We start from the raw sequence: 25,606 nt of genomic DNA, 5'->3' as shown, positions 1-25,606 counted from the left end.
CTCTCCTCCATACCTCCCTCTTATTACACTCTTCTCCTCCGTCATGTATGACATCGCTCCCCTCCAGTATACAGTCCCATGTAAATAAGCTTCTCTCCTCTTCCCCGAGCCCCCCCATTGTGCAGTCCCATGTACACAGCCTGCAGCCCCATGTAGCTCCCCTCCCCCTGCACGTGCAGCCAATGCCACTGTTGCTTCCTGTTTTGTGCACATTCCTGGAGGCCCCGCCCCTTCCCATGATGTCATCAGAACCAGCTGCTGCTCTGTAGTCAGAGCTGACTTGTTCGTCTCTCCTGGATCTGGCAGCAGAGTGAGTACAAAGCGACGACACTTCAGCTGTATGTGGGGGGTGATCTGTAGAGCTGCAGTCGGGGTCGGGCTGGCCTCTGACAGGTCATACTATATTAGTGTTATTGACCCTGCACAGAATGAAGGTGCAATCTGACCGCGGAGAAAATCCTTAATCTGTATGCAGATGAGCGGTGCACCTGGGGCGTGGCCTCACCTGGCCGGGCACCCGCTCTCCTGGTCGGACTTGTTGCCCATGGGTGATGTGTGCAGATACTATCTGGGTATGTTTGGTATTTCTTCTCTCGCTGTGTGATTAGTGTCTTATTTGATGACCTAAATCTTGTGTCTATAAATTGTCATCATTGGTGTCAGAGACAGGGCCGAGTGTGCAGGTGTATGCCGGGAATCCCGACCATGACGGATCTGTCATATGATGGACGTAACAATTCCCTATCATGGCGTCTGATGGGGTCACATCACTGGGTAGGATGAAATATCCCGGCGTGCAGCGCTGCCTCATCTGTATAAGAGCCGAGCATGCATGTACAGTCATGGCCAAAAGTTCTGAGAATGCCACAAATCTCCTCTTGTCACATGATCTGCTCCCTCTGGTTTCTGTGTGTTTGTCAGATGTTTTTATCACATACAGAAATAGAATTGCAATCATATTCTGAGTAATAAAAGCTTATAGTGACAGTTAGAAGGAGTTAGTGCAGCGGTGTAATATTTGCAGTGTTGCCCCTTCTTCTTCTTCAGGACCTCTGCAATTCTCCCTGGCAGCTCTCAATCACCTTCTGGACCAAATCCTGACTGATAGCCGTCCATTCTTGCACAATCAATGCTTGCATTTTGTCAGAATTTGTAGGTTTTTGTTTGTCCACCCGTCTCTTGATGATTGACCACAAGTTCTCAATGGGATTAAGATCTGGGGAGTTTCCAGGCCATGGACCCAAAATCTCTGTGTTTTGTTCCCTGAGCCATTTAGTTCTCCCCTTTGCTTTATGGCAAGGTGCTCCATCATGCTGGAAAAGGCATTGTTGATGGCCAAACTGCTCTTGGACGGTTGGGAGAAGTTGATCTTGGAGGACATTCTGGTCCCATTCTTTATTCATGGCTGTGTTTTTAGGCCAGACTGTGAGAGAGCCAATTCCCTTGGCGGAGAAGCCACCCCACACATGAATGGTTTCAGGATGCTTTACAGTCGGCATGAGACAAGACTGGTGGTAGCGCTCACCTCCTCTTCTCCCAATAAGCTGTTCTCCAGATGTCCCAAACAATCGAAAAGGGGATTCATCAGAGAAAATGACTTTCCCCCAGTCCTCAGCAGTCACTCCCTGGACCTTCTGCAGAATATCAGTCTGTCCCTGATGTTTTTTCTGGAGAGAAGTGGCTTCTTTGCTGCCCTCCTTGAGACCAGGCCTTGCTCCAAGAGTCTCCACCTCACAGTGCGTGCAGATGCACTCACACCTGCCTGCTGCCATTCCTGAGCAAGCTCTGCACTGCTGGTAGCCCGATCCCGCAGCTGAAACACTTTTAAGAGACGGTCCTGGCGCTTGCTGGTCTTTCTTGGGCGCCCTGGAGCCTTTTTGCCAACAATGGAACCTCTCTCCTTGAAGTTCTTGATGATGCGATAGATTGTTGACTGAGGTGCAATCTTTCTAGCTGCGATACTCTTCCCTGTTAGGCCATTGTTGTGCAGTGCAATGATGACTGCACGTGTTTCTTTAGAGATAACCATGGGTAACAGAAGAGAAACAATGATGCCAAGCACCAGCCTCCTTTTACAGTGTCCAGTGGTGTCATTCTTACTTAATCATGACAGATTGATCTCCAGCCCTGTCCTCATCAACACCCACACCTGTGTTACTGGAGCAATCACTGAAATGATGTTAGCTGGTCCTTTTAAGGCAGGGCTGCAATGATGCTGAAATGTGTTTTGGGGGATAAAATTCATTTTCTAGGCAAATATTGACTTTGCAAGTAATTGCTGTTAAGCTGATCCCTCTGTATAACATTCTGGAGTATCTGCAAATTACCATTAGGAAAACTGAAGCAGTAGACTTTGTAACAATTACTATTTGTAACATTCTCAGAACTTTTGGCCATGACTGTATATAGAGAGGGACGAGGGAGTTCTGGTATTGTTCTATACTGTAGTGCATGTAGAGGGGTTATTGATGGGGTATAGGTCACCGATACAGCAGGTCTGACCCCCTGACAACACCCCAATCAGCTGCTCACATGGATAGGGGCTGAGCGGCGCTACCAGGATTGGCCACTATGTGGTGTATGGAGCAGCCCGGTTCTAGATCAGCCCATTGGTTAGGGGTGTCAGTTAGACCTAGGGTGCACCAGCTCGGAACAATCTGGATTTGTCAGGAGTGTTCCAAACATTTTGGATTGGCCCAAACCAGAGATTTTCGGGGATTCATCACCCTGGAGTCATTATTACACTCCAAACCTCCTCAGAGGCGCCGGGGGGTGCAGAAGAGTAATAACCAGCTGGTATCCCCCTAATAGCTTATCGGGGTGTCAGGTTTTGTCTCCCAGGGTCTTCTGGCCTCTTCCTGCCTTCTGGGTGACATCACTGGGACACGATGACATCACCATGCTTTGTCATATTGTAACGCGGCTCATGTGACTGCTGCGGCCCAATCACTGGTCCCAATGGGTTTACGTCTCCCAGGAGGCTGGAAAGCAGCAGAAGAGGAGAGAAGAGGCCACGGAGGAGACTCCGAGAGGGGAGAACCAGATGATTATTAGGTTTCTGTACCTCCCCAAAACCGTCCATCGTTATAGTCCAGGTGAGGTTTCTCCAACACTAGTAATAGACAGGTCATACTATGGACAACCCCTTTAATTGCTCTCCATCCTCTAATCCTCACTGTCCCAAAATGAAGGTCTACCTGCCATCCATGTGCTGCTCTGTGGCGCCCCTCACTGCTCACCCTCTGACATTACACTAGACGGTGCTACTTTTGGTTTCTTTGCCAATTCTTTGGGGGTCTAACCATCTCTCTATAGCGGCATACCCCGCAGTGTGACAATATCTGTCCTTGTTCATACTGTTACCGTGCTGCGGAGGCTCTTTTTGTCTTGTGTAACCCCTCACCGACTATTGTACAGTCACATGAGACTCTTGTGAGGAAGTGGCGGCGATGGCGGTGGTGGGTTGTCGGACGCGGTTCCTCATTCTCTGCCTGTGTCAGCATTCTTTATCTATAGAGAACCTGTCATGGCCCCAAGTGCCTTTCCACAGGCCGGGTCATCAGTATACAGTGTTGGCCAAAAGTATCGCCCCCTGCAGTCCTGTCAGATAATCCTCGCTGTCCCCCAGATAATGATTACACAGCACAGACTCTTATATAGTATATAAGTGACACAGGGTATATACAGTATATGTATCGCCCCCTGCAGTCCTGTCAGATAATCCTCGCTGTCCCCCAGATAATGATTACACAGCACAGACTCTTATATAGTATATAAGTGACACAGGGTATATACAGTATAAGTATCGCCCCCTGCAGTCCTGTCAGATAATCCTCGCTGTCCCCCAGATAATGATTACACAGCACAGACTCTTATATAGTATATAAGTGACACAGGGTATATACAGTATAAGTATCGCCCCCTGCAGTTCTGTCAGATAATCCTCGCTGTCCCCCAGATAATGATTACACAGCACAGACTCTTATATAGTATATAAGTGACACAGGGTATATACAGTATAAGTATCGCCCCCTGCAGTCCTGTCAGATAATCCTCGCTGTCCCCAGATAATGATTACACAGCACAGACTCTTATATAGTATATAAGTGACACAGGGTATATACAGTATAAGTATCGCCCCCTGCAGTCCTGTCAGATAATCCTCGCTGTCCCCAGATAATGATTACACAGCACAAACTCTTATATAGTATATAAGTGACACAGGGTATATACAGTATAAGTATCGCCCCCTGCAGTCCTGTCAGATAATCCTCGCTGTCCCCAGATAATGATTGCACAGCCAGACTCTTATATAGTATATAAGTGACACAGGGTATATACAGTATAAGTATCGCCCCCTGCAGTCCTGTCAGATAATCCTCGCTGTCCCCCAGATAATGATTACACAGCACAGACTCTTATATAGTATATAAGTGACACAGGGTATATACAGTATAAGTATCGCCCCCTGCAGTCCTGTCAGATAATCCTCGCTGTCCCCCAGATAATGATTACAAGCACAAACTCTTTGGTAATATCTTCAGTTATTTTGTTTGCAATGAAAAAACACAAAAGAGAATGAAAAAAAAGTCACATCATTGATCATTTTACACAAAACTCCAAAACTGGTGCGGACAGAAGTATTGGCTGGAAGAACATTCTTCCAGAACGGTTTTGGCTTTCTCAGGTAAGTTTTGGCAAACTCCAGCCTGGCTTCTGTCTGTGGGTAAGAAGTGGGGTCTTCCTGGGTCTCCTACCATACAGTCCCTTCTCATTCAGACGCTGACGCTGGATAGTACGGAGTGACACTGTTGTACCCTCGGACTGCAGGGCAGCTTGGACTTGTTTGGATGTTAGTCGAGGTTCTTTATCCGCCATCCGCACAATCTTGCGGTGAAATCTCTCGTCAATGTTTCTTTTGCGTCCACATCTAGGGAGGTTAGCCACAGGGCCATGGACTTTACACTTCTTGATGACACTGCGCACGGTAGACACAGGAACATTCAGGGCTTTGGAGATGGACTTGTAGCCATGAGATTGCTCATGCTTCCTCACAATTTTGCTTCTCAAGTCCTCAGACAGTTCTTTGGTCTTCTTTCTTTTCTCCATGCTCAATGTGGTCACACAAGGACACAGGACAGAGGTGGAGTCAACTTTAATCCATTTCACCTGGCTGCAAGTGTGATTTAGTTATTGCCACCACCTGTTAGGTGCCTCAGGTAATTAACAGGTGCTGGTAATTACACAAATTACAGAAGCATCACATGATTTCTCTAACAGTGCCAATACTTTTGTCCACCCCCCTTTTTTATGTTTGCTGTGGAATTATATCCAATTTGGCTTTTTGACCCTTTTTGTGGTTTTCCATTGAAGACAAATTAAATGAAGAAAATACCAAAGAATTTGTGACTGTAATCATTATCTGGAAGAACACGAGGATTATCTGACAGAAGTGCAGGGGGGCCAATACTTTTGGCCAACACTGTATGATCAGTGTGGGGTCCATCGCCCACAGCCCGCACAGATCTGCTTATCCAGTGTTTTGTAGGCACCTGAAGCAACAGCAGCAGATCAGGAGTGGAGGCAGCGGAGGAGCTGCAATTCCCGGGTTATACTGCTATACAGTGCACGGGGCTGCCGCTCAGCTCCTATACCTGGATTGGTCTGCACGCCCTCCCTGTCTAGAACTACCAGAACAGCTGATCAGCCCGGGGTCCCCAAAGATCAGATAATTATAGCCGATCCTGTGGATATGTTATCAGTATGTAACATACTTGGAGCCCCCAGAATCCCCTTTAAGGACTGAGCCTTTTGTGGCCCTCAGTAGCCCCCCATCATTTCAGTAAACCATAAATGTGCAGGTGAAACTGTGAGACTTCTTATCAGACACTCGCTCCTTCCTCTTCTTATCAGGCCGGTGTCTTCCTTCCTCCTAACAGACTTACATGATGAAATCTTTGTCTTATCAGTTTACAGATGGGCTGCGGGTCACATGTACTAGAGATGTGGCCATAAAAGTCTATGGAGAGGGAAGGGGGGAGGAGTGAGGAGAGGCGGGAGGGGGGGGGGGGGCAAAAGGAGATGGGAGCAGAGAGAGACACGAACAGAGAGACGGGAGCAGAGAGAGAGGCGGGAGCAGAGAGAGAGAGAGAGATGGGAGCAGAGAGAGAGGCGGGAGCAGAGAGAGAGACGGGAGCAGAGAGAGAGATGGGAGCAGAGAGAGGCACTAACAGAGAGGCGGGAGCAGAGAGAGACACGAACAGAGAGGCGGGAGCAGAGAGAGAGATGGGAGCAGAGAGATGGGAGTGCAGAGAGAGAGGCGGGAGCAGAGAGAGAGATGGGAGCAGAGAGATGTGAGTGCAGAGAGAGAGAGATGGGAGCAGAGAGATGGGAGTGCAGAGAGAGAGGCGGGAGCAGAGAGAGAGATGGGAGCAGAGAGATGGGAGTGCAGAGAGAGAGGCGGGAGCAGAGAGAGAGATGGGAGCAGAGAGATGGGAGTGCAGAGAGAGAGGCGGGAGCAGAGAGATGTGAGTGCAGAGAGAGAGAGATGGGAGCAGAGAGATGTGAGTGCAGAGAGAGAGGCGGGAGCAGAGAGAGAGATGGGAGCAGAGAGATGTGAGTGCAGAGAGAGAGAGATGGGAGCAGAGAGATGGGAGTGCAGAGAGAGAGGCGGGAGCAGAGAGAGAGATGGGAGCAGAGAGATGGGAGTGCAGAGAGAGAGGCGGGAGCAGAGAGAGAGAGGCGGGAGCAGAGAGAGAGGCGGGAGCAGAGAGAGAGGCGGGAGCAGAGAGAGATATGGGAGCAGAGAGAGGCACTAACAGAGAGGCGGGAGCAGAGAGAGACACGAACAGAGAGGCGGGAGCAGAGAGAGAAGCGGGAGCAGAGAGAGAGATGGGAGCAGAGAGAGAGATGGGAGCAGAGAGATGGGAGTGCAGAGAGAGAGGCGGGAGCAGAGAGATGTGAGTGCAGAGAGAGAGAGATGGGAGCAGAGAGATGTGAGTGCAGAGAGAGAGGCGGGAGCAGAGAGAGAGATGGGAGCAGAGAGATGTGAGTGCAGAGAGAGAGAGATGGGAGCAGAGAGATGGGAGTGCAGAGAGAGAGGCGGGAGCAGAGAGAGAGATGGGAGCAGAGAGATGGGAGTGCAGAGAGAGAGGCGGGAGCAGAGAGAGAGAGAGGCGGGAGCAGAGAGAGAGGCGGGAGCAGAGAGAGAGGCGGGAGCAGAGAGAGAGATGGGAGCAGAGAGAGGCACTAACAGAGAGGCGGGAGCAGAGAGAGACACGAACAGAGAGGCGGGAGCAGAGAGAGAAGCGGGAGCAGAGAGAGAGAGATGGGAGCAGAGAGAGAGATGGGAGCAGAGAGATGGGAGTGCAGAGAGAGAGGCGGGAGCAGAGAGATGGGAGTGCAGAGAGAGAGAGATGGGAGCAGAGAGATGGGAGTGCAGAGAGAGAGGCGGGAGCAGAGAGAGAGATGGGAGCAGAGAGATGGGAGTGCAGAGAGAGAGGCGGGAGCAGAGAGAGAGAGATGGGAGCAGAGAGAGAGATGGGAGCAGAGAGAGGCGGGAGCAGAGAGAGAGATGGGAGCAGAGAGAGAGATAGGAGCAGAGAGATGGGAGTGCAGAGAGAGAGGCGGGAGCAGAGAGATGTGAGTGCAGAGAGAGAGAGATGGGAGCAGAGAGATGGGAGTGCAGAGAGAGAGAGATGGGAGCAGAGAGATGGGAGTGCAGAGAGAGAGGCGGGAGCAGAGAGAGAGATGGGAGCAGAGAGATGTGAGTGCAGAGAGAGAGAGATGGGAGCAGAGAGATGGGAGTGCAGAGAGAGAGGCGGGAGCAGAGAGAGAGATGGGAGCAGAGAGATGGGAGCGCAGAGAGAGAGATGGGAGCAGAGAGATGGGAGTGCAGAGAGAGAGGCGGGAGCAGAGAGAGAGGCGGGAGCAGAGAGGCGGGAGAGAGAGGCGGGAGCGGAGAGAGGCGGGAGCAGAGAGAGAGGCGGGAGCGGAGAGAGGCGGGAGCAGAGAGAGAGGCGGGAGCAGAGAGAGAGGCGGGAGCAGAGAGGCGGGAGAGAGAGGCGGGAGCGGAGAGAGGGAGAGAGATGGGAGCAGAGAGAGAGGCGGGAGCAGAGAGAGAGACGGGAGCAGAGAGAGAGATGGGAGCAGAGAGAGGCACTAACAGAGAGGCGGGAGCAGAGAGAGACACGAACAGAGAGGCGGGAGCAGAGAGAGAAGCGGGAGCAGAGAGAGAGATGGGAGCAGAGAGATGGGAGTGCAGAGAGAAAGGCGGGAGCAGAGAGATGTGAGTGCAGAGAGAGAGAGATGGGAGCAGAGAGATGTGAGTGCAGAGAGAGAGGCGGGAGCAGAGAGAGAGATGGGAGCAGAGAGATGTGAGTGCAGAGAGAGAGAGATGGGAGCAGAGAGATGGGAGTGCAGAGAGAGAGGCGGGAGCAGAGAGAGAGATGGGAGCAGAGAGATGGGAGTGCAGAGAGAGAGGCGGGAGCAAAGAGAGAGAGGCGGGAGCAGAGAGAGAGGCGGGAGCAGAGAGAGAGGCGGGAGCAGAGAGAGATATGGGAGCAGAGAGAGGCACTAACAGAGAGGCGGGAGCAGAGAGAGACACGAACAGAGAGGCGGGAGCAGAGAGAGAAGCGGGAGCAGAGAGAGAGATGGGAGCAGAGAGAGAGATGGGAGCAGAGAGATGGGAGTGCAGAGAGAGAGGCGGGAGCAGAGAGATGTGAGTGCAGAGAGAGAGAGATGGGAGCAGAGAGATGGGAGTGCAGAGAGAGAGGCGGGAGCAGAGAGAGAGATGGGAGCAGAGAGATGTGAGTGCAGAGAGAGAGAGATGGGAGCAGAGAGATGGGAGTGCAGAGAGAGAGGCGGGAGCAGAGAGAGAGATGGGAGCAGAGAGATGGGAGCGCAGAGAGAGAGATGGGAGCAGAGAGATGGGAGTGCAGAGAGAGAGGCGGGAGCAGAGAGAGAGGCGGGAGCAGAGAGGCGGGAGAGAGAGGCGGGAGCGGAGAGAGGCGGGAGCAGAGAGAGAGGCGGGAGCGGAGAGAGGCGGGAGCAGAGAGAGAGGCGGGAGCAGAGAGAGAGGCGGGAGCAGAGAGGCGGGAGAGAGAGGCGGGAGCGGAGAGAGGCGGGAGCAGAGAGAGAGGCGGGAGCGGAGAGAGGCGGGAGCAGAGAGAGAGGCGGGAGCAGAGAGAGACACTAGCAGAGAGAGAGATGGGAGCAGAGAGAGAGGCGGGAGCAGAGAGAGGGGGGGGGGATGTATTAAATATATTTCCACTATGACTTCTGTCTTTCTGCATCTCCATTGACAATGACCCGGCACAAATCGTTGTTGACTAATATTTTTGTTCCTCCTCCTCCAGACGTTGCACTATGGAGTTTCGCGTCGCGCTGGTCTTCGCCTCCGTCCTTCTCGGCTGTCTACACGTCTGCTGTACGGACAGTCTGTGGGGTTTGAGGTAAGAAAATCTGGGCTCCTGCACCCCTCCAAGCCTCGTCTACACATAACCATCATAAGTGGTCACGGGGTGTACGAATAGTGTCATGTCTCCCATCACTGAGGACCATAGACCATCAAAGCTATATCTGTATGAGGTCACAGGTCGGATTAGTCGTCTGCTCCGTGCGCTGTATACGTGCTGCCCCCTCCCATATGGTGACATCAGAAAGGAGCTGAGTTACTTGTTCAGCCTGGTAAATTTCGGCATGTCCTTGTCTAAAAAGGGGAGGGGTTTACTGAAACACTACCCAAAAGGTGAAGGTGTCCAAACCCTGCCCAAAATGGGTGTTGTGGCCCTCAGCATGGGACGGCAGTGCTGGTCATTATTGGTCGGTCGGTCCTTATATGATGATAGGAGACCATACACATATACACAGTCATGGACGCTCACATCTCCTCCAGGGCCCCGTCTGCTACATTTAAAGGAGCGGTGCAGTGGTTTGTAAATAAGAACATCCCCTTTAATAGCGGTTATACTGACGCCCCATGTTCTCTCTTTCTCTGAGGGTTATAGAAAGCACTCGGAGTGGAACAAGCTCATCCTGGTCCATCAGTGGCCGGTCACCGTGTGTAAGGTGAGGCTCCCGATCCCCGCGGACACTATGGGGAATACAGCCAGACACTAAGATGGAGATCTCTAAGTATATGGGGACTCTTCCCCGGCCTTGTATAGGACTCTTCCTAATCTCTCTCAGGACTGGGCGGTGGATGGAGGTTGTGCTGGCGCCATATTGATTGTATAATATAGACTGGCCATATCCCAACCTGGCTGAGCTGGGTATTATGGCTGCTGCAATACATGTCACGATCTATTAGTGTCCCAGACCTTTTGTGTAGTCCCTGTGGCCCTTTTTGATGCAAAGAGACAGGGTGGAGATAGAAAACTGGCCATAGATACGTCAGTAGGTCCTGGAGCTTGTCCCATAGCCATAGGTCCTGGAGCTTATCCCATAGCTATAGGTCCTGGAGCTTATCCTAGTCATAGGTCCTGGAGCTTGTCCCATAGCTATAGGTCCTGGAGCTTGTCCCATAGCTATAGGTCCTGGAGCTTGTCCCATAGCCATAGGTCCTGGAGCTTATCCTAGTCATAGGTCCTGGAGCTTGTCCCATAGCTATAGGTCCTGGAGCTTATCCTAGTCATAGGTCCTGGAGCTTGTCCCATAGCTATAGGTCCTGGAGCTTGTCCCATAGCTATAGGTCCTGGAGCTTGTCCCATAGCCATAGGTCCTGGAGCTTATCCTAGTCATAGGTCCTGGAGCTTGTCCCATAGCTATAGGTCCTGGAGCTTGTTCATAGCTATAGGTCCTGGAGCTTATCCTAGTCATAGGTCCTGGAGCTTGTCCCATAGCCATAGGTCCTGGAGCTTATCCTAGTCATAGGTCCTGGAGCTTGTGCCATAGCTATAGGTAATGGAGCTTGTCCCATAGCTATAGGTCCTGGAGCTTGTCCCATAGCCATAGGTCCTGGAGCTTGTTCATAGCTATAGGTCCTGGAGCTTGTCTCATAGCTATAGGTCCTGAAGCTTGTCCATAGCTATAGGTCCTGGAGCTTGTGCCATAGCCATAGGTCCTGGAGCTTATCCCATACCCATAGGTCCTGGAGCTTGTCACATAGTCACAGGTCCTGGAGACATCACATAGTCATAGGTCCTGGAGCTTGTCCCATAGTCATAGGTCCTGGAGCTTGTCCCATAGCTATAGGTCCTGGAGCTTGTCCCACAGCCATAGGTCCTGGAGCTTGTGTCATAGCCATAGGTCCTGGAGCTTGTCTCATAGCCATAGGTCCTGGAGCTTGTCCCATAGTTATAGGTCCTGGAGCTTGTCCCATAGCCATAGGTCCTGGAGCTTGTCCCATAGCCATAGGTCCTGGAGCTTGTCCCATAGCCATAGGTTCTGGAGACATCACATAGCTATAGGTTCTGGAGCTTGTCCCATAGCCATAGGTCCTGGAGATTGTCCCATAGCTATAGGTCCTGGAGCTTGTCTCATAGCCATAGGTCCTGGAGCTTGTCCCATAGCCATAGGTTCTGGAGCTTGTCCCATAGCCATAGGTCCTGGAGCTTGTCCCATAGCCATAGGTCCTGGAGCTTGTCCCATAGCCGTAGGTCCTGGAGCTTGTCCCATAGCTATAGGTCCTGGAGCTTGTCCCATAGCCATAGGTCCTGGAGCTTGTCCCATAGCCGTAGGTCCTGGAGCTTGTCCCATAGCCATAGGTCCTGGAGCTTGTCCCATAGCCATAGGTCCTGGAGCTTGTCCCATAGCTATAGGTCCTGGAGCTTGTCCCATAGCTGTAGGTCCTGGAGCTTGTCCCATAGCTATAGGTCCTGGAGCTTGTCCCATAGCTATAGGTCCTGGAGCTTGTCCCATAGCCATAGGTCCTGGAGCTTATCCTAGTCATAGGTCCTGGAGCTTGTCCCATAGCTATAGGTCCTGGAGCTTGTTCATAGCTATAGGTCCTGGAGCTTATCCTAGTCATAGGTCCTGGAGCTTGTCCCATAGCCATAGGTCCTGGAGCTTATCCTAGTCATAGGTCCTGGAGCTTGTGCCATAGCTATAGGTAATGGAGCTTGTCCCATAGCTATAGGTCCTGGAGCTTGTCCCATAGCTATAGGTCCTGGAGCTTGTCCCATAGCTGTAGGTCCTGGAGCTTGTCCCATAGCTGTAGGTCCTGGAGCTTGTCCCATAGCCGTAGGTCCTGGAGCTTGTCCCATAGCTATAGGTCCTGGAGCTTTTCCCATAGCTATAGGTCCTGGAGCTTTTCCCATAGCTATAGGTCCTGGAGACATCACGTATCTCCAGTCTTGTATCTATGTACTTCCCATAATAGCTTATCCAATTTCTTTGATCCCTCATAAATGCTGATGTGAGTTGGTCCAGGACCAGGAAAGAATCCTGGTCAGTCCTCAAGCCCAGGGACCACGGGGAGGTGGTGGTGGTGGTGGGGTGATGGATATTACTGTGTATTATGTGTCTTCAGCCCCCCTAGGCCTCCCCTTATTATACTCTGGGCTCTCTTTAGGGTATATAATGATTTGTCAGTCCTCAATCATGTTGTGTTTGGCTCAGAATGTTAGTGACCCCTCCCGGCCCCTCACGTCCCGCTCTGTCCTCGCTCGGGATATCTCCGGCCTCACCGCACACCTGATATACTTATCTTATTTTATGCAGACGGTTGGAAAGTCCTGCACGGATCTCCCCGACTACTGGACGCTGCACGGATTGTGGTAACATGATACATTGTATATGTGCTGTCACTTATATCATTACATATGTCTGCAGCTGTATATCCCCCCTCTCCCCCCATTACTATGCCATGTCCTGGCCTCCTGGATGACATCACTGATAGCGGGGAAAAGCTTGTGATTAGGTTTAGTGGTCACATGGGGGGCGACATATCAGTATTGGAACATCACAGGAGATATACAGTGTTATATACAGTCACAGGAGATATATAGTGTTATATACAGTCACAGGAGATATACAGTGTTATATACAGTCACAGGAGATATATAGTGTTATATACAGTCACAGGAGGTATATAGTGTTATATACAGTCACAGGAGGTATATAGTGTTATATACAGTCACAGGAGATATATAGTGTTATATACAGTCACAGGAGATATATAGTGTTATATACAGTCACAGGAGATATATAGTGTTATATACAGTCACAGGAGGTATATAGTGTTATATACAGTCACAGGAGATATATAGTGTTATATACAGTCACAGGAGGTATATAGTGTTATATACAGTCACAGGAGATATATAGTGTTATATACAGTCACAGGAGATATATAGTGTTATATACAGTCACAGGAGATATACAGTGTTATATACAGTCACAGGAGGTATATAGTGTTATATACAGTCACAGGAGATATATAGTGTTATATACAGTCACAGGAGATATATAGTGTTATATACAGTCACAGAGGTATATAGTGTTATATACAGTCACAGGAGGTATATAGTGTTATATACAGTCACAGGAGGTATATAGTGTTATATACAGTCACAGCAGATATATAGTGTTATATACAGTCACAGGAGATATATAGTGTTATATACAGTCACAGGAGATATACAGTGTTATATACAGTCACAGGAGATATATAGTGTTATATACAGTCACAGGAGGTATATAGTGTTATATACAGTCACAGGAGGTATATAGTGTTATATACAGTCACAGGAGATATACAGTGTTATATACAGTCACAGGAGATATACATTGTTATATACAGTCACAGGAGATATATAGTGTTATATACAGTCACAGGAGATATACAGTGTTATATACAGTCACAGGAGATATATAGTGTTATATACAGTCACAGGAGGTATATAGTGTTATATACAGTCACAGGAGGTATATAGTGTTATATACAGTCACAGGAGATATATAGTGTTATATACAGTCACAGGAGATATATAGTGTTATATACAGTCACAGCAGATATATAGTGTTATATACAGTCACAGCAGATATATAGTGTTATATACAGTCACAGGAGATATACAGTGTTATATACAGTCACAGGAGATATATAGTGTTATATACAGTCACAGGAGGTATACAGTGTTATATACAGTCACAGGAGATATATAGTGTTATATACAGTCACAGGAGGTATATAGTGTTATATACAGTCACAGGAGATATATAGTGTTATATACAGTCACAGGAGGTATACAGTGTTATATACAGTCACAGCAGATATATAGTGTTATATACAGTCACAGGAGATATATAGTGTTATATACAGTCACAGGAGATATATAGTGTTATATACAGTCACAGGAGATATATAGTGTTATATACAGTCACAGGACATATATAGTGTTATATACAGTCACAGGAGATATACAGTGTTATATACAGTCACAGGAGGTATACAGTGTTATATACAGTCACAGGAGATATATAGTCTTATATACAGTCACAGGAGATATATAGTGTTATATACAGTCACAGGAGGTATATAGTCTTATATACAGTCACAGGAGATATATAGTGTTATATACAGTCACAGGAGGTATATAGTGTTATATACAGTCACAGGAGATATATAGTGTTATATACAGTCACAGGAGGTATACAGTGTTATATACAGTCACAGGAGGTATACAGTGTTATATACAGTCACAGGAGATATATAGTGTTATATACAGTCACAGGAGGTATATAGTGTTATATACAGTCACAGGAGATATATAGTGTTATATACAGTCACAGGAGATATATAGTGTTATATACAGTCACAGGAGGTATATAGTGTTATATACAGTCACAGGAGATATATAGTGTTATATACAGTCACAGGAGATATACAGTGTTATATACAGTCACAGGAGATATACAGTGTTATATACAGTCACAGGAGATATACAGTGTTATATACAGTCACAGGAGATATACAGTGTTATATACAGTCACAGGAGATATATAGTGTTATATACAGTCACAGGAGGTATATAGTGTTATATACAGTCACAGGAGATATATAGTGTTATATACAGTCACAGGAGGTATACAGTGTTATATACAGTCACAGGAGGTATACAGTGTTATATACAGTCACAGGAGGTATACAGTGTTATATACAGTCACAGGAGATATATAGTGTTATATACAGTCACAAGAGATATATAGTGTTATATACAGTCACAGGAGATATATAGTGTTATATACAGTCACAGGACATATATAGTGTTATATACAGTCACAGGAGATATACAGTGTTATATACAGTCACAGGAGGTATATAGTGTTATATACAGTCACAGGAGATATATAGTGTTATATACAGTCACAGGAGATATACAGTGTTATATACAGTCACAGGAGGTATATCGTGTTATATACAGTCACAGGAGATATATCGTGTTATATACAGTCACAGGAGATATATAGTGTTATATACAGTCACAGGAGATATACAGTGTTATATACAGTCACAGGAGATATATAGTCTTATATACAGTCACAGGAGATATATAGTGTTATATACAGTCACAGGAGGTATATAGTGTTATATACAGTCACAGGACATATATAGTGTTATATACAGTCACAGGAGATATATAGTGTTATATACAGTCACAGGAGATATACAGTGTTATATACAGTCACAGGAGATATATAGTGTTATATACAGTCACAGGAGGTATATAGTGTTATATACAGTCACAGGAGATATATAGTGTTATATACAGTCACAGGAGATATATAGTGTTATATACAGTCACAGGAGATATACACTCACCGGCCACTTTATTAGGTACACCATGCTAGTAACGGGTTGGACCCCCTTTTGCCTTCAGAACTGCCTCAATTCTTCGTGGCATAGATACAACAAGGTGCTGGAAGCATTCCTCAGAGATTTTGCTCCATATTGACATGATGGCATCACACAGTTGCAGTCGCAGATTTGTCGGCTGCACATCCATGATGCGAATCTCCCGTTCCACCACATCCCAAAGATGCTCCTCTATTGGATTGAGATCTGGTGACTGTGGAGGCCATTGGAGTACAGTGAACTCATTGTCATGTTCAAGAAACCAGTCTGAGATGATTCCAGCTTTATGACATGGCATTGCATTATCCTGCTGAAAGTAGCCATCAGATGTTGGGTACATTGTGCTCATAAAGGGGTGGACATGGTCAGCAACAATACTCAGGTAGGCTTTGGCGTTGCAATGATGCTCAATTGGTACCAAGGGGCCCAAAGAGTGCCAAGAAAATATTCCCCACACCATGACACCACCACCACCAGCCTGAACCGTTGATACAAGGCAGGATGGATCCATGCTTTCATGTTGTTGACGCCAAATTCTGACCCTACCATCCGAATGTCGCAGCAGAAATCGAGACTCATCAGACCAGGCAACGTTTTTCCAATCTTCAATTGTCCAATTTCGATGAGCTTGTGCAAATTGTAGCCTCAGTTTCCTGTTCTTAGCTGAAAGGAGTGGCACCCGGTGTGGTCTTCTGCTGCTGTAGCCCATCTGTAGCCTCAAAGTTGGACGTACTGTGCGGCGTTCAGAGATGCTCTTCTGGCTACCTTGGGTGTAACGGGTGGCTATTTGAGTCACTGTTGCCTTTCTATCAGCTCGAACCAGTCTGGCCATTCTCCTCTGACCTCTGGCATCAACAACGCATTTCCGCCCCCCACAGAACTGCCGCTCACTGGATGTTTTTTCTTTTTCGGACCATTCTCTGTAAACCCTAGAGATGGTTGTGCGTGAAAATCCCAGTAGATCAGCAGTTTCTGAAATACTCAGACCAGCCCTTCTGGCACCAACAACCATGCCACGTTCAAAGGCACTCAAATCACCTTTCTTCCCCCCCATACTGATGCTCGGTTTGAACTGCAGGAGATTGTCTTGACCATGTCTACATGCCGAAATGCACTGAGTTGCCGCCATGTGATTGGCTGATTAGAGATTAAGTGTTAACGAGCAGTTGGACAGGTGTACCTAATAAAGTGGCCGGTGAGTGTACAGTGTTATATACAGTCACAGGAGATATATAGTGTTATATACAGTCACAGGAGGTATACAGTGTTATATACAGTCACAGGAGGTATACAGTGTTATATACAGTCACAGGAGGTATACAGTGTTATATACAGTCACAGGAGATATATAGTGTTATATACAGTCACAGGAGGTATATAGTCTTATATACAGTCACAGGAGATATACAGTGTTATATACAGTCACAGGAGATATACAGTGTTATATACAGTCACAGGAGATATACAGTGTTATATACAGTCACAGGAGGTATATAGTCTTATATACAGTCACAGGAGATATATAGTGTTATATACAGTCACAGGAGGTATATAGTGTTATATACAGTCACAGGAGGTATATAGTGTTATATACAGTCACAGGAGGTATATAGTGTTATATACAGTCACAGGAGATATACAGTGTTATATACAGTCACAGGAGGTATATAGTGTTATATACAGTCACAGGAGATATACAGTGTTATATACAGTCACAGGAGATATATAGTGTTATATACAGTCACAGGAGGTATACAGTGTTATATACAGTCACAGGAGATATACAGTGTTATATACAGTCACAGGAGATACACAGTGTTATATACAGTCACAGGAGATATACAGTGTTATATACAGTCACAGGAGATATATAGTGTTATATACAGTCACAGGAGGTATACAGTGTTATATACAGTCACAGGAGGTATACAGTGTTATATACAGTCACAGGAGGTATACAGTGTTATATACAGTCACAGGAGATATACAGTGTTATATAGAGTCACTGGAGATATATAGTGTTATATACAGTCACAGGAGATATATAGTGTTATATACAGTCACAGGAGATATACAGTGTTATATAGAGTCACAGGAGATATATAGTGTTATATACAGTCACAGGAGATATATAGTGTTATATACAGTCACAGGAGATATATAGTCTTATATACAGTCACAGGAGATATATAGTGTTATATACAGTCACAGGAGATATATAGTGTTATATATAGTCAGAGGAGATATATAGTGTTATATACAGTCACAGGAGATATACAGTGTTATATACAGTCACAGGAGATATACAGTGTTATGTACAGTCACAGGAGATATATAGTGTTATATACAGTCACAGGAGATATACAGTGTTATATAGAGTCACTGGAGATATATAGTATTATATACAGTCACAGGAGATATATAGTGTTATATACAGTCACAGGAGATATATAGTGTTATATACAGTCACAGGAGATATACAGTGTTATATAGAGTCACAGGAGATATACAGTGTTATATACAGTCACAGGAGATATATAGTGTTATATACAGTCTCAGCAGATATATAGTGTTATATAGTCACAGGAGGTATACAGGGTTATATACAGTCACAGGAGATATACAGTGTTATATACAGTCACAGGAGATATATAGTGTTATATACAGTCACAGGAGATATATAGTGTTATATACAGTCACAGGAGATATATAGTGTTATATACAGTCTCAGCAGATATATAGTGTTATATACAGTCACAGGAGATATACAGTGTTATATACAGTCACAGGAGATATATAGTGTTATATACAGTCACAGGAGATATATAGTGTTATATACAGTCACAGGAGATATATAGTGTTATATAGAGTCACTGGAGATATATAGTGTTATATACAGTCACAGGAGATATATAGTGTTATATACAGTCACAGGAGATATATAGTGTTATATACAGTCACAGGAGATATACAGTGTTATATACAGTCACAGGAGATATATAGTGTTATATACAGTCACAGGAGATATATAGTGTTATATACAGTCACAGGAGATATATAGTGTTATATAGAGTCACTGGAGATATATAGTGTTATATACAGTCACAGGAGATATATAGTGTTATATACAGTCACAGGAGATATATAGTGTTATATACAGTCACAGGAGATATACAGTGTTATATACAGTCACAGGAGGTATATAGTGTTATATACAGTCACAGGAGATATATAGTGTTATATACAGTCACAGGAGATATATAGTGTTATATAGAGTCACTGGAGATATATAGTGTTATATACAGTCACAGGAGATATATAGTGTTATATACAGTCACAGGAGATATATAGTGTTATATACAGTCACAGGAGATATACAGTGTTATATACAGTCACAGGAGATATATAGTGTTATATACAGTCACAGGAGATATATAGTGTTATATACAGTCACAGGAGATATATAGTGTTATATAGAGTCACTGGAGATATATAGTGTTATATACAGTCACAGGAGATATATAGTGTTATATACAGTCACAGGAGATATATAGTGTTATATACAGTCACAGGAGATATACAGTGTTATATACAGTCACAGGAGGTATATAGTGTTATATACAGTCACAGGAGATATATAGTGTTATATACAGTCACAGGAGATATATAGTGTTATATACAGTCACAGGAGATATATAGTGTTATATACAGTCACAGGAGGTATATAGTGTTATATACAGTCTCAGCAGATATATAGTGTTATATACAGTCACAGGAGGTATATAGTGTTATATACAGTCACAGGAGATATACAGTGTTATATACAGTCACAGGAGATATATAGTGTTATATACAGTCACAGGAGATATACAGTGTTATATACAGTCACAGGAGATATACAGTGTTATATACAGTCACAGGAGATATATAGTGTTATATACAGTCACAGGAGGTACACAGTGTTATATACAGTCACAGGAGATATACAGTGTTATATACAGTCACAGGAGATATATAGTGTTATATACAGTCACAGGAGGTATATAGTGTTATATACAGTCACAGGAGATATACAGTGTTATATACAGTCACAGGAGGTATATAGTGTTATATACAGCCACAGGAGGTATATAGTGTTATATACAGTCACAGCAGATATATAGTGTTATATACAGTCACAGGAGGTATATAGTGTTATATACAGTCACAGGAGATATACAGTGTTATATACAGTCACAGGAGATATACAGTGTTATATACAGTCACAGGAGATATATAGTGTTATATACAGTCACAGGAGGTATATAGTGTTATATACAGCCACAGGAGGTATATAGTGTTATATACAGTCACAGCAGATATATAGTGTTATATACAGTCACAGGAGGTATATAGTGTTATATACAGTCACAGGAGATATACAGTGTTATATACAGTCACAGGAGGTATACAGTGTTATATACAGTCACAGGAGATATACAGTGTTATATACAGTCACAGGAGATATACAGTGTTATATACAGTCACAGGAGATATATAGTGTTATATACAGTCACAGGAGATATATAGTGTTATATACAGTCACAGGAGGGTTATATACAGTCACAGGAGATGTATAGTGTTATATACAGTCACAGGAGATATACAGTGTTATATACAGTCACAGGAGATATACAGTGTTATATACAGTCACAGGAGATATACAGTGTTATATACAGTCACAGGAGATATATAGTGTTATATACAGTCACAGGAGATATACAGTGTTATATACAGTCACAGGAGGTATACAGTGTTATATACAGTCACAGGAGATATACAGGTATAGTGTTATATACAGTCACAGGAGGTATATAGTGTTATATACAGTCACAGGAGATATACAGGTATAGTGTTATATACAGTCACAGGAGGTATATAGTGTTATATACAGTCACAGGAGATATACAGTGTTATATACAGTCACAAGAGGTATACAGTGTTATATACAGTCACAAGAGATATACAGTGTTATATACAGTCACAGGAGGTATACAGTGTTATATACAGTCACAAGAGATATACAGTGTTATATACAGTCACAGGAGATATACAGTGTTATATACAGTCACAGGAGGTATACAGTGTTATATACAGTCACAGGAGATATATAGTGTTATATACAGTCACAGGAGATATATAGTGTTATATACAGTCACAGGAGATATACAGTGTTATATACAGTCACAGGAGGTATACAGTGTTATATACAGTCACAGCAGGTATATAGTGTTATATACAGTCACAAGAGATATACAGTGTTATATACAGTCACAGGAGGTATACAGTGTTATATACAGTCACAGGAGATATACAGTGTTATATACAGTCACAAGAGATATACAGTGTTATATACAGTCACAGGAGGTATACAGTGTTGTATACAGTCTTCAGGAGATATACAGTGTTATATACAGTCACAGCAGATATATAGTGTTATATACAGTCACAGGAGATATACAGTGTTATATACAGTCACAGGAGATATACAGTGTTATATACAGTCACAGGAGATATATAGTGTTATATACAGTCACAGGAGGTATACAGTGTTATATACAGTCACAGGAGATATACACTGTTATATACAGTCACAGGAGGTATATAGTGTTATATACAGTCACAGGAGATATATAGTGTTATATACAGTCACAGGAGATATACAGTGTTATATACAGTCACAGGAGGTATACAGTGTTATATACAGTCACAGGAGGTATATAGTGTTATATACAGTCACAGGAGATATATAGTGTTATATACAGTCACAGGAGATATATAGTGTTATATACAGTCACAGGAGGTATACAGTGTTATATACAGTCACAGGAGATATATAGTGTTATATACAGTCACAGGAGGTATACAGTGTTATATACAGTCACAGGAGATATATAGTGTTATATACAGTCACAGGAGATATATAGTGTTATATACAGTCACAGGAGATATACAGTGTTATATACAGTCACAGGAGGTATACAGTGTTATATACAGTCACAGCAGGTATATAGTGTTATATACAGTCACAAGAGATATACAGTGTTATATACAGTCACAGGAGGTATACAGTGTTATATACAGTCACAGGAGATATACAGTGTTATATACAGTCACAAGAGATATACAGTGTTATATACAGTCACAGGAGGTATACAGTGTTATATACAGTCTTCAGGAGATATACAGTGTTATATACAGTCACAGCAGATATATAGTGTTATATACAGTCACAGGAGATATACAGTGTTATATACAGTCACAGGAGATATACAGTGTTATATACAGTCACAGGAGATATATAGTGTTATATACAGTCACAGGAGGTATACAGTGTTATATACAGTCACAGGAGATATACACTGTTATATACAGTCACAGGAGGTATATAGTGTTATATACAGTCACAGGAGATATATAGTGTTATATACAGTCACAGGAGATATACAGTGTTATATACAGTCACAGGAGATATACAGTGTTATATACAGTCACAGGAGATATACAGTGTTATATACAGTCACAGGAGATATACAGTGTTATATACAGTCACAGGAGGTATATAGTGTTATATACAGTCACAGGAGATATATAGTGTTATATACAGTCACAGGAGATATATAGTGTTATATACAGTCACAGGAGGTATACAGTGTTATATACAGTCACAGGAGATATACAGTGTTATATACAGTCACAGGAGATATACAGTGTTATATACAGTCACAGGAGATATACAGTGTTATATACAGTCACAGGAGGTATATAGTGTTATATACAGTCACAGGAGATATATAGTGTTATATACAGTCACAGGAGATATATAGTGTTATATACAGTCACAGGAGGTATATAGTGTTATATACAGTCACAGGAGATATATAGTGTTATATACAGTCACAGGAGATATATAGTGTTATATACAGTCACAGGAGGTATATAGTGTTATATACAGTCACAAGAGATATATAGTGTTATATACAGTCACAGGAGGTATACAGTGTTATATACAGTCACAGGAGATATACAGTGTTATATACAGTCACAGGAGATATACAGTGTTATATACAGTCACAGGAGATACACAGTGTTATATACAGTCACAGGAGATATACAGTGTTATATACAGTCACAGGAGATATATAGTGTTATATACAGTCACAGGAGATATACAGTGTTATATACAGTCACAGGAGATATATAGTGTTATATACAGTCACACACCAGGATCAGAGGAGATCTAGTCTTGAACACTTGGGACTACCAGTTTTAATAAAGTGTCCCCTATAGGTAAGCAGGTTGTGGCTCATGACCACGTGTGTAATAGACAGGGTGCGGTAATCTGGGGGCTCCTTCAGGACTGTCCTCTTGTCTTATTTCCCGTCTGTTCTTATTGTTCTGTGTCTTGGCTCGGCTTCTCTTAATCTTCTGTAATGTCTTCCTATAGGCCCGATAAGTCAGAGATGTGTAACAGCTCGTGGCCTCTGGACTTGTCTAATATACAGGTAGGCTACTAAGAGGGAATTGGACTTATACAAGGTCATCCAAGGTTTTCCCTTTCACAGTCGGTGTCACGTCTGGTGTAGTCTATGGAGATAACAGGATTAGGGACGGGGCGAGACCAGACCGTTGTGGCCATCTCTAGGACTGGCTTACAATGACTGCACCTAGAGATACATGACATGACCTGGACTTGGTCTTACAATGGCCCCCTAGGACGACGCGGCCGCCGCTCTTACAAGGGATTTCTGTGGGGATGTTTTTTAGTACTAAACTGATTTTAATTTGTACTTCTGCCTTGTGTGTAGAAACGGTGACGTCTGGCAGGGCCTTGTAGTAACATGGGGCGTAGCGGCCTCCTCCGACATTGAGCGAGGATAACCTTACCCCTGGACTGTGCCGGAGAAATCATTTCATAGTGATTTAATCTTTCAAAAACTTGACGAGTCTTATTGTCTGCTCCTTTGTCAGGGTGTCCGGGCAGTGCCTGACCAGCCTGACCTTTCTCTATGATTGGGCAGAGCGGATATGGCCCGATCACTGTGAGATCTATGTGGCTGCACAGTTCTCTCTACCTGATAGTGATCTGTAAGGTCAGGGATGGTAGGAGAAGAAGCTGAATGTGATGGATTCTCACACTGTATACTCTATAGTCAGGGGGTCCGGCCAGTGTCTGACCTCTTTCTCTATGATCGGGCAGAGTGGGTATGTCCCAATGTGGCTGCACAGTTCTCTCTACCTGGTAGTGATCTGTAAGGTCAGGGCTGGTAGGAGAAGAAGCTGAATGTGACGGATTCTCACACTGTATACTCTATAGTCAGGGGGTCCGGGCAGTGTCTGACCTCTTTCACTATGATCGGGCAGAGTGGGTATGTCCCAATGTGGCTGCACAGTTCTCTCTATCTGATAGTGATCTGTAAGGTCAGGGCTGGTAGGAGAGAAAGCTGAATGTGATGGATTCTGACACTCTATACTCTATAGTCAGGGGGTCCGGGCAGTGCCTGACCGCTTTCACTATGATCGTGCAGAATGTGTATGTCCCGATCACTGAGAGCTCTATGTGACTGCACAGTTCTCTCTACCTGATAGTGATCTGTAAGGTCAGGGCTGATAGGAGAAGGAGCTGAATGTGACGGATTCTCACACTCTACTCTATATTCAGGGGGTTCGGGCAGTGCCTAACCAGCCTGACCTCTTTCACTATGATCGGGCAGAGTGGGTATGTCCCGATGTGGCTGCACAGTTCTCTCTACCTGGTAGTGATTTGTAAGGTCAGGGCTGGTAGGAGAACAAGCTGAATGTGACAGATTCTCACACTGTATACTCTTTAGTCAGGGGGTCCAGGCAGTGCCTGACCTCTTTCACTATGATCAGGCAGAGCGGATATGTCCCGATCACTGAGAGCTCTATGTGGCTGCACAGTTCTCTCTACCTAGTAGGGATCTGCACAAAAAAAAAACTGGAAACCAGCTTTTGAGATAAGCAAACCACTCAAAATGTACAAAAATATAAAATAAATTTTTATTACATTAATTTAAAAAAACAGACAAACAAATACAAGAAAAACACACTATCCCGATGGCCCAGGATTGGCATGAAGAGTGTATTAAATGTACAGAAACTATTTCACAAATGGAAAAGCAGAGGATACAAAATAAACCCACATGTCACTCACCAAACACAATGTAATGGGAATGTACTACATACAAAGTGCCACTAGGTGGCAGTGTAGATCTATCTGTGAACTAGGTGGTGATTTATATCTCCAGGAATTGGTCCCAACGTGCAAAAACTGTGCTAGCAAGAGTATGGTGTGAATAGGGACATATAGGAATTATTATAAAGGCAAAGAAAGTGCTACTATTATATACACTCACATCACTGACATTTCAGAAGCCAGCCATATAGTAATGTGGCTATATACACCTAAGAATTATATCCTATATATTAAATTGTTATAACACACCAGGGAGATTGAATGGATAGACTCATATAGTTTGTATTGGCAATATAAGCACTGGAAAAAGTTGCACATCCAAAGTTACTCACCCATGCTGTATGAGAGTGTAGGAGAGACATGTGGGAAAGGCGCCAACCCGGCCTCCCGACGCGCGTTTCGGCACTAGCCTTCGTCAGGGGGCTAGTAGGGATCTGTAAGGTCGGGGATGGTCGGAGAAGAAGCTGAATATGATGGATTTTCACACTCTATACTCTATAGTCAGGGGGTCCGGGCAGTTCCTGACCTCTTTCACTATGATCAGGCAGAGCGGA

At 44.5% G+C, this 25,606-nt stretch overlaps 1 protein-coding gene across 2 annotated transcripts in view; it reads left to right on the top strand.

The window, feature by feature from the left end:
• The first annotated feature begins 238 nt into the window (after positions 1–238).
• The window catches only part of RNASET2 (ribonuclease T2), a 40,636-nt gene continuing 15,268 nt past the window's right edge, over positions 239–25,606 (top strand). The window contains exons 1-5 of one of the 2 annotated variants that reach the window (XM_075278955.1): positions 239–310; positions 9,357–9,452; positions 10,008–10,068; positions 12,661–12,716; positions 23,283–23,340. In XM_075278955.1, coding sequence (XP_075135056.1) covers positions 9,367–9,452; positions 10,008–10,068; positions 12,661–12,716; positions 23,283–23,340 — 261 coding nt within the window. In that variant the 5' untranslated portion in view covers positions 239–310; positions 9,357–9,366. The remainder of the gene's footprint in view (positions 311–9,356; positions 9,453–10,007; positions 10,069–12,660; positions 12,717–23,282; positions 23,341–25,606) is intronic. The other variant, XM_075278956.1, reaches the window with a different exon arrangement.

Source organism: Leptodactylus fuscus, chromosome 6 (genome assembly GCF_031893055.1).
Source record: "Leptodactylus fuscus isolate aLepFus1 chromosome 6, aLepFus1.hap2, whole genome shotgun sequence".
Lineage (NCBI taxonomy): Eukaryota > Metazoa > Chordata > Amphibia > Anura > Leptodactylidae > Leptodactylus > Leptodactylus fuscus.
This window is presented reverse-complemented; position numbering and strand designations above follow the sequence as displayed.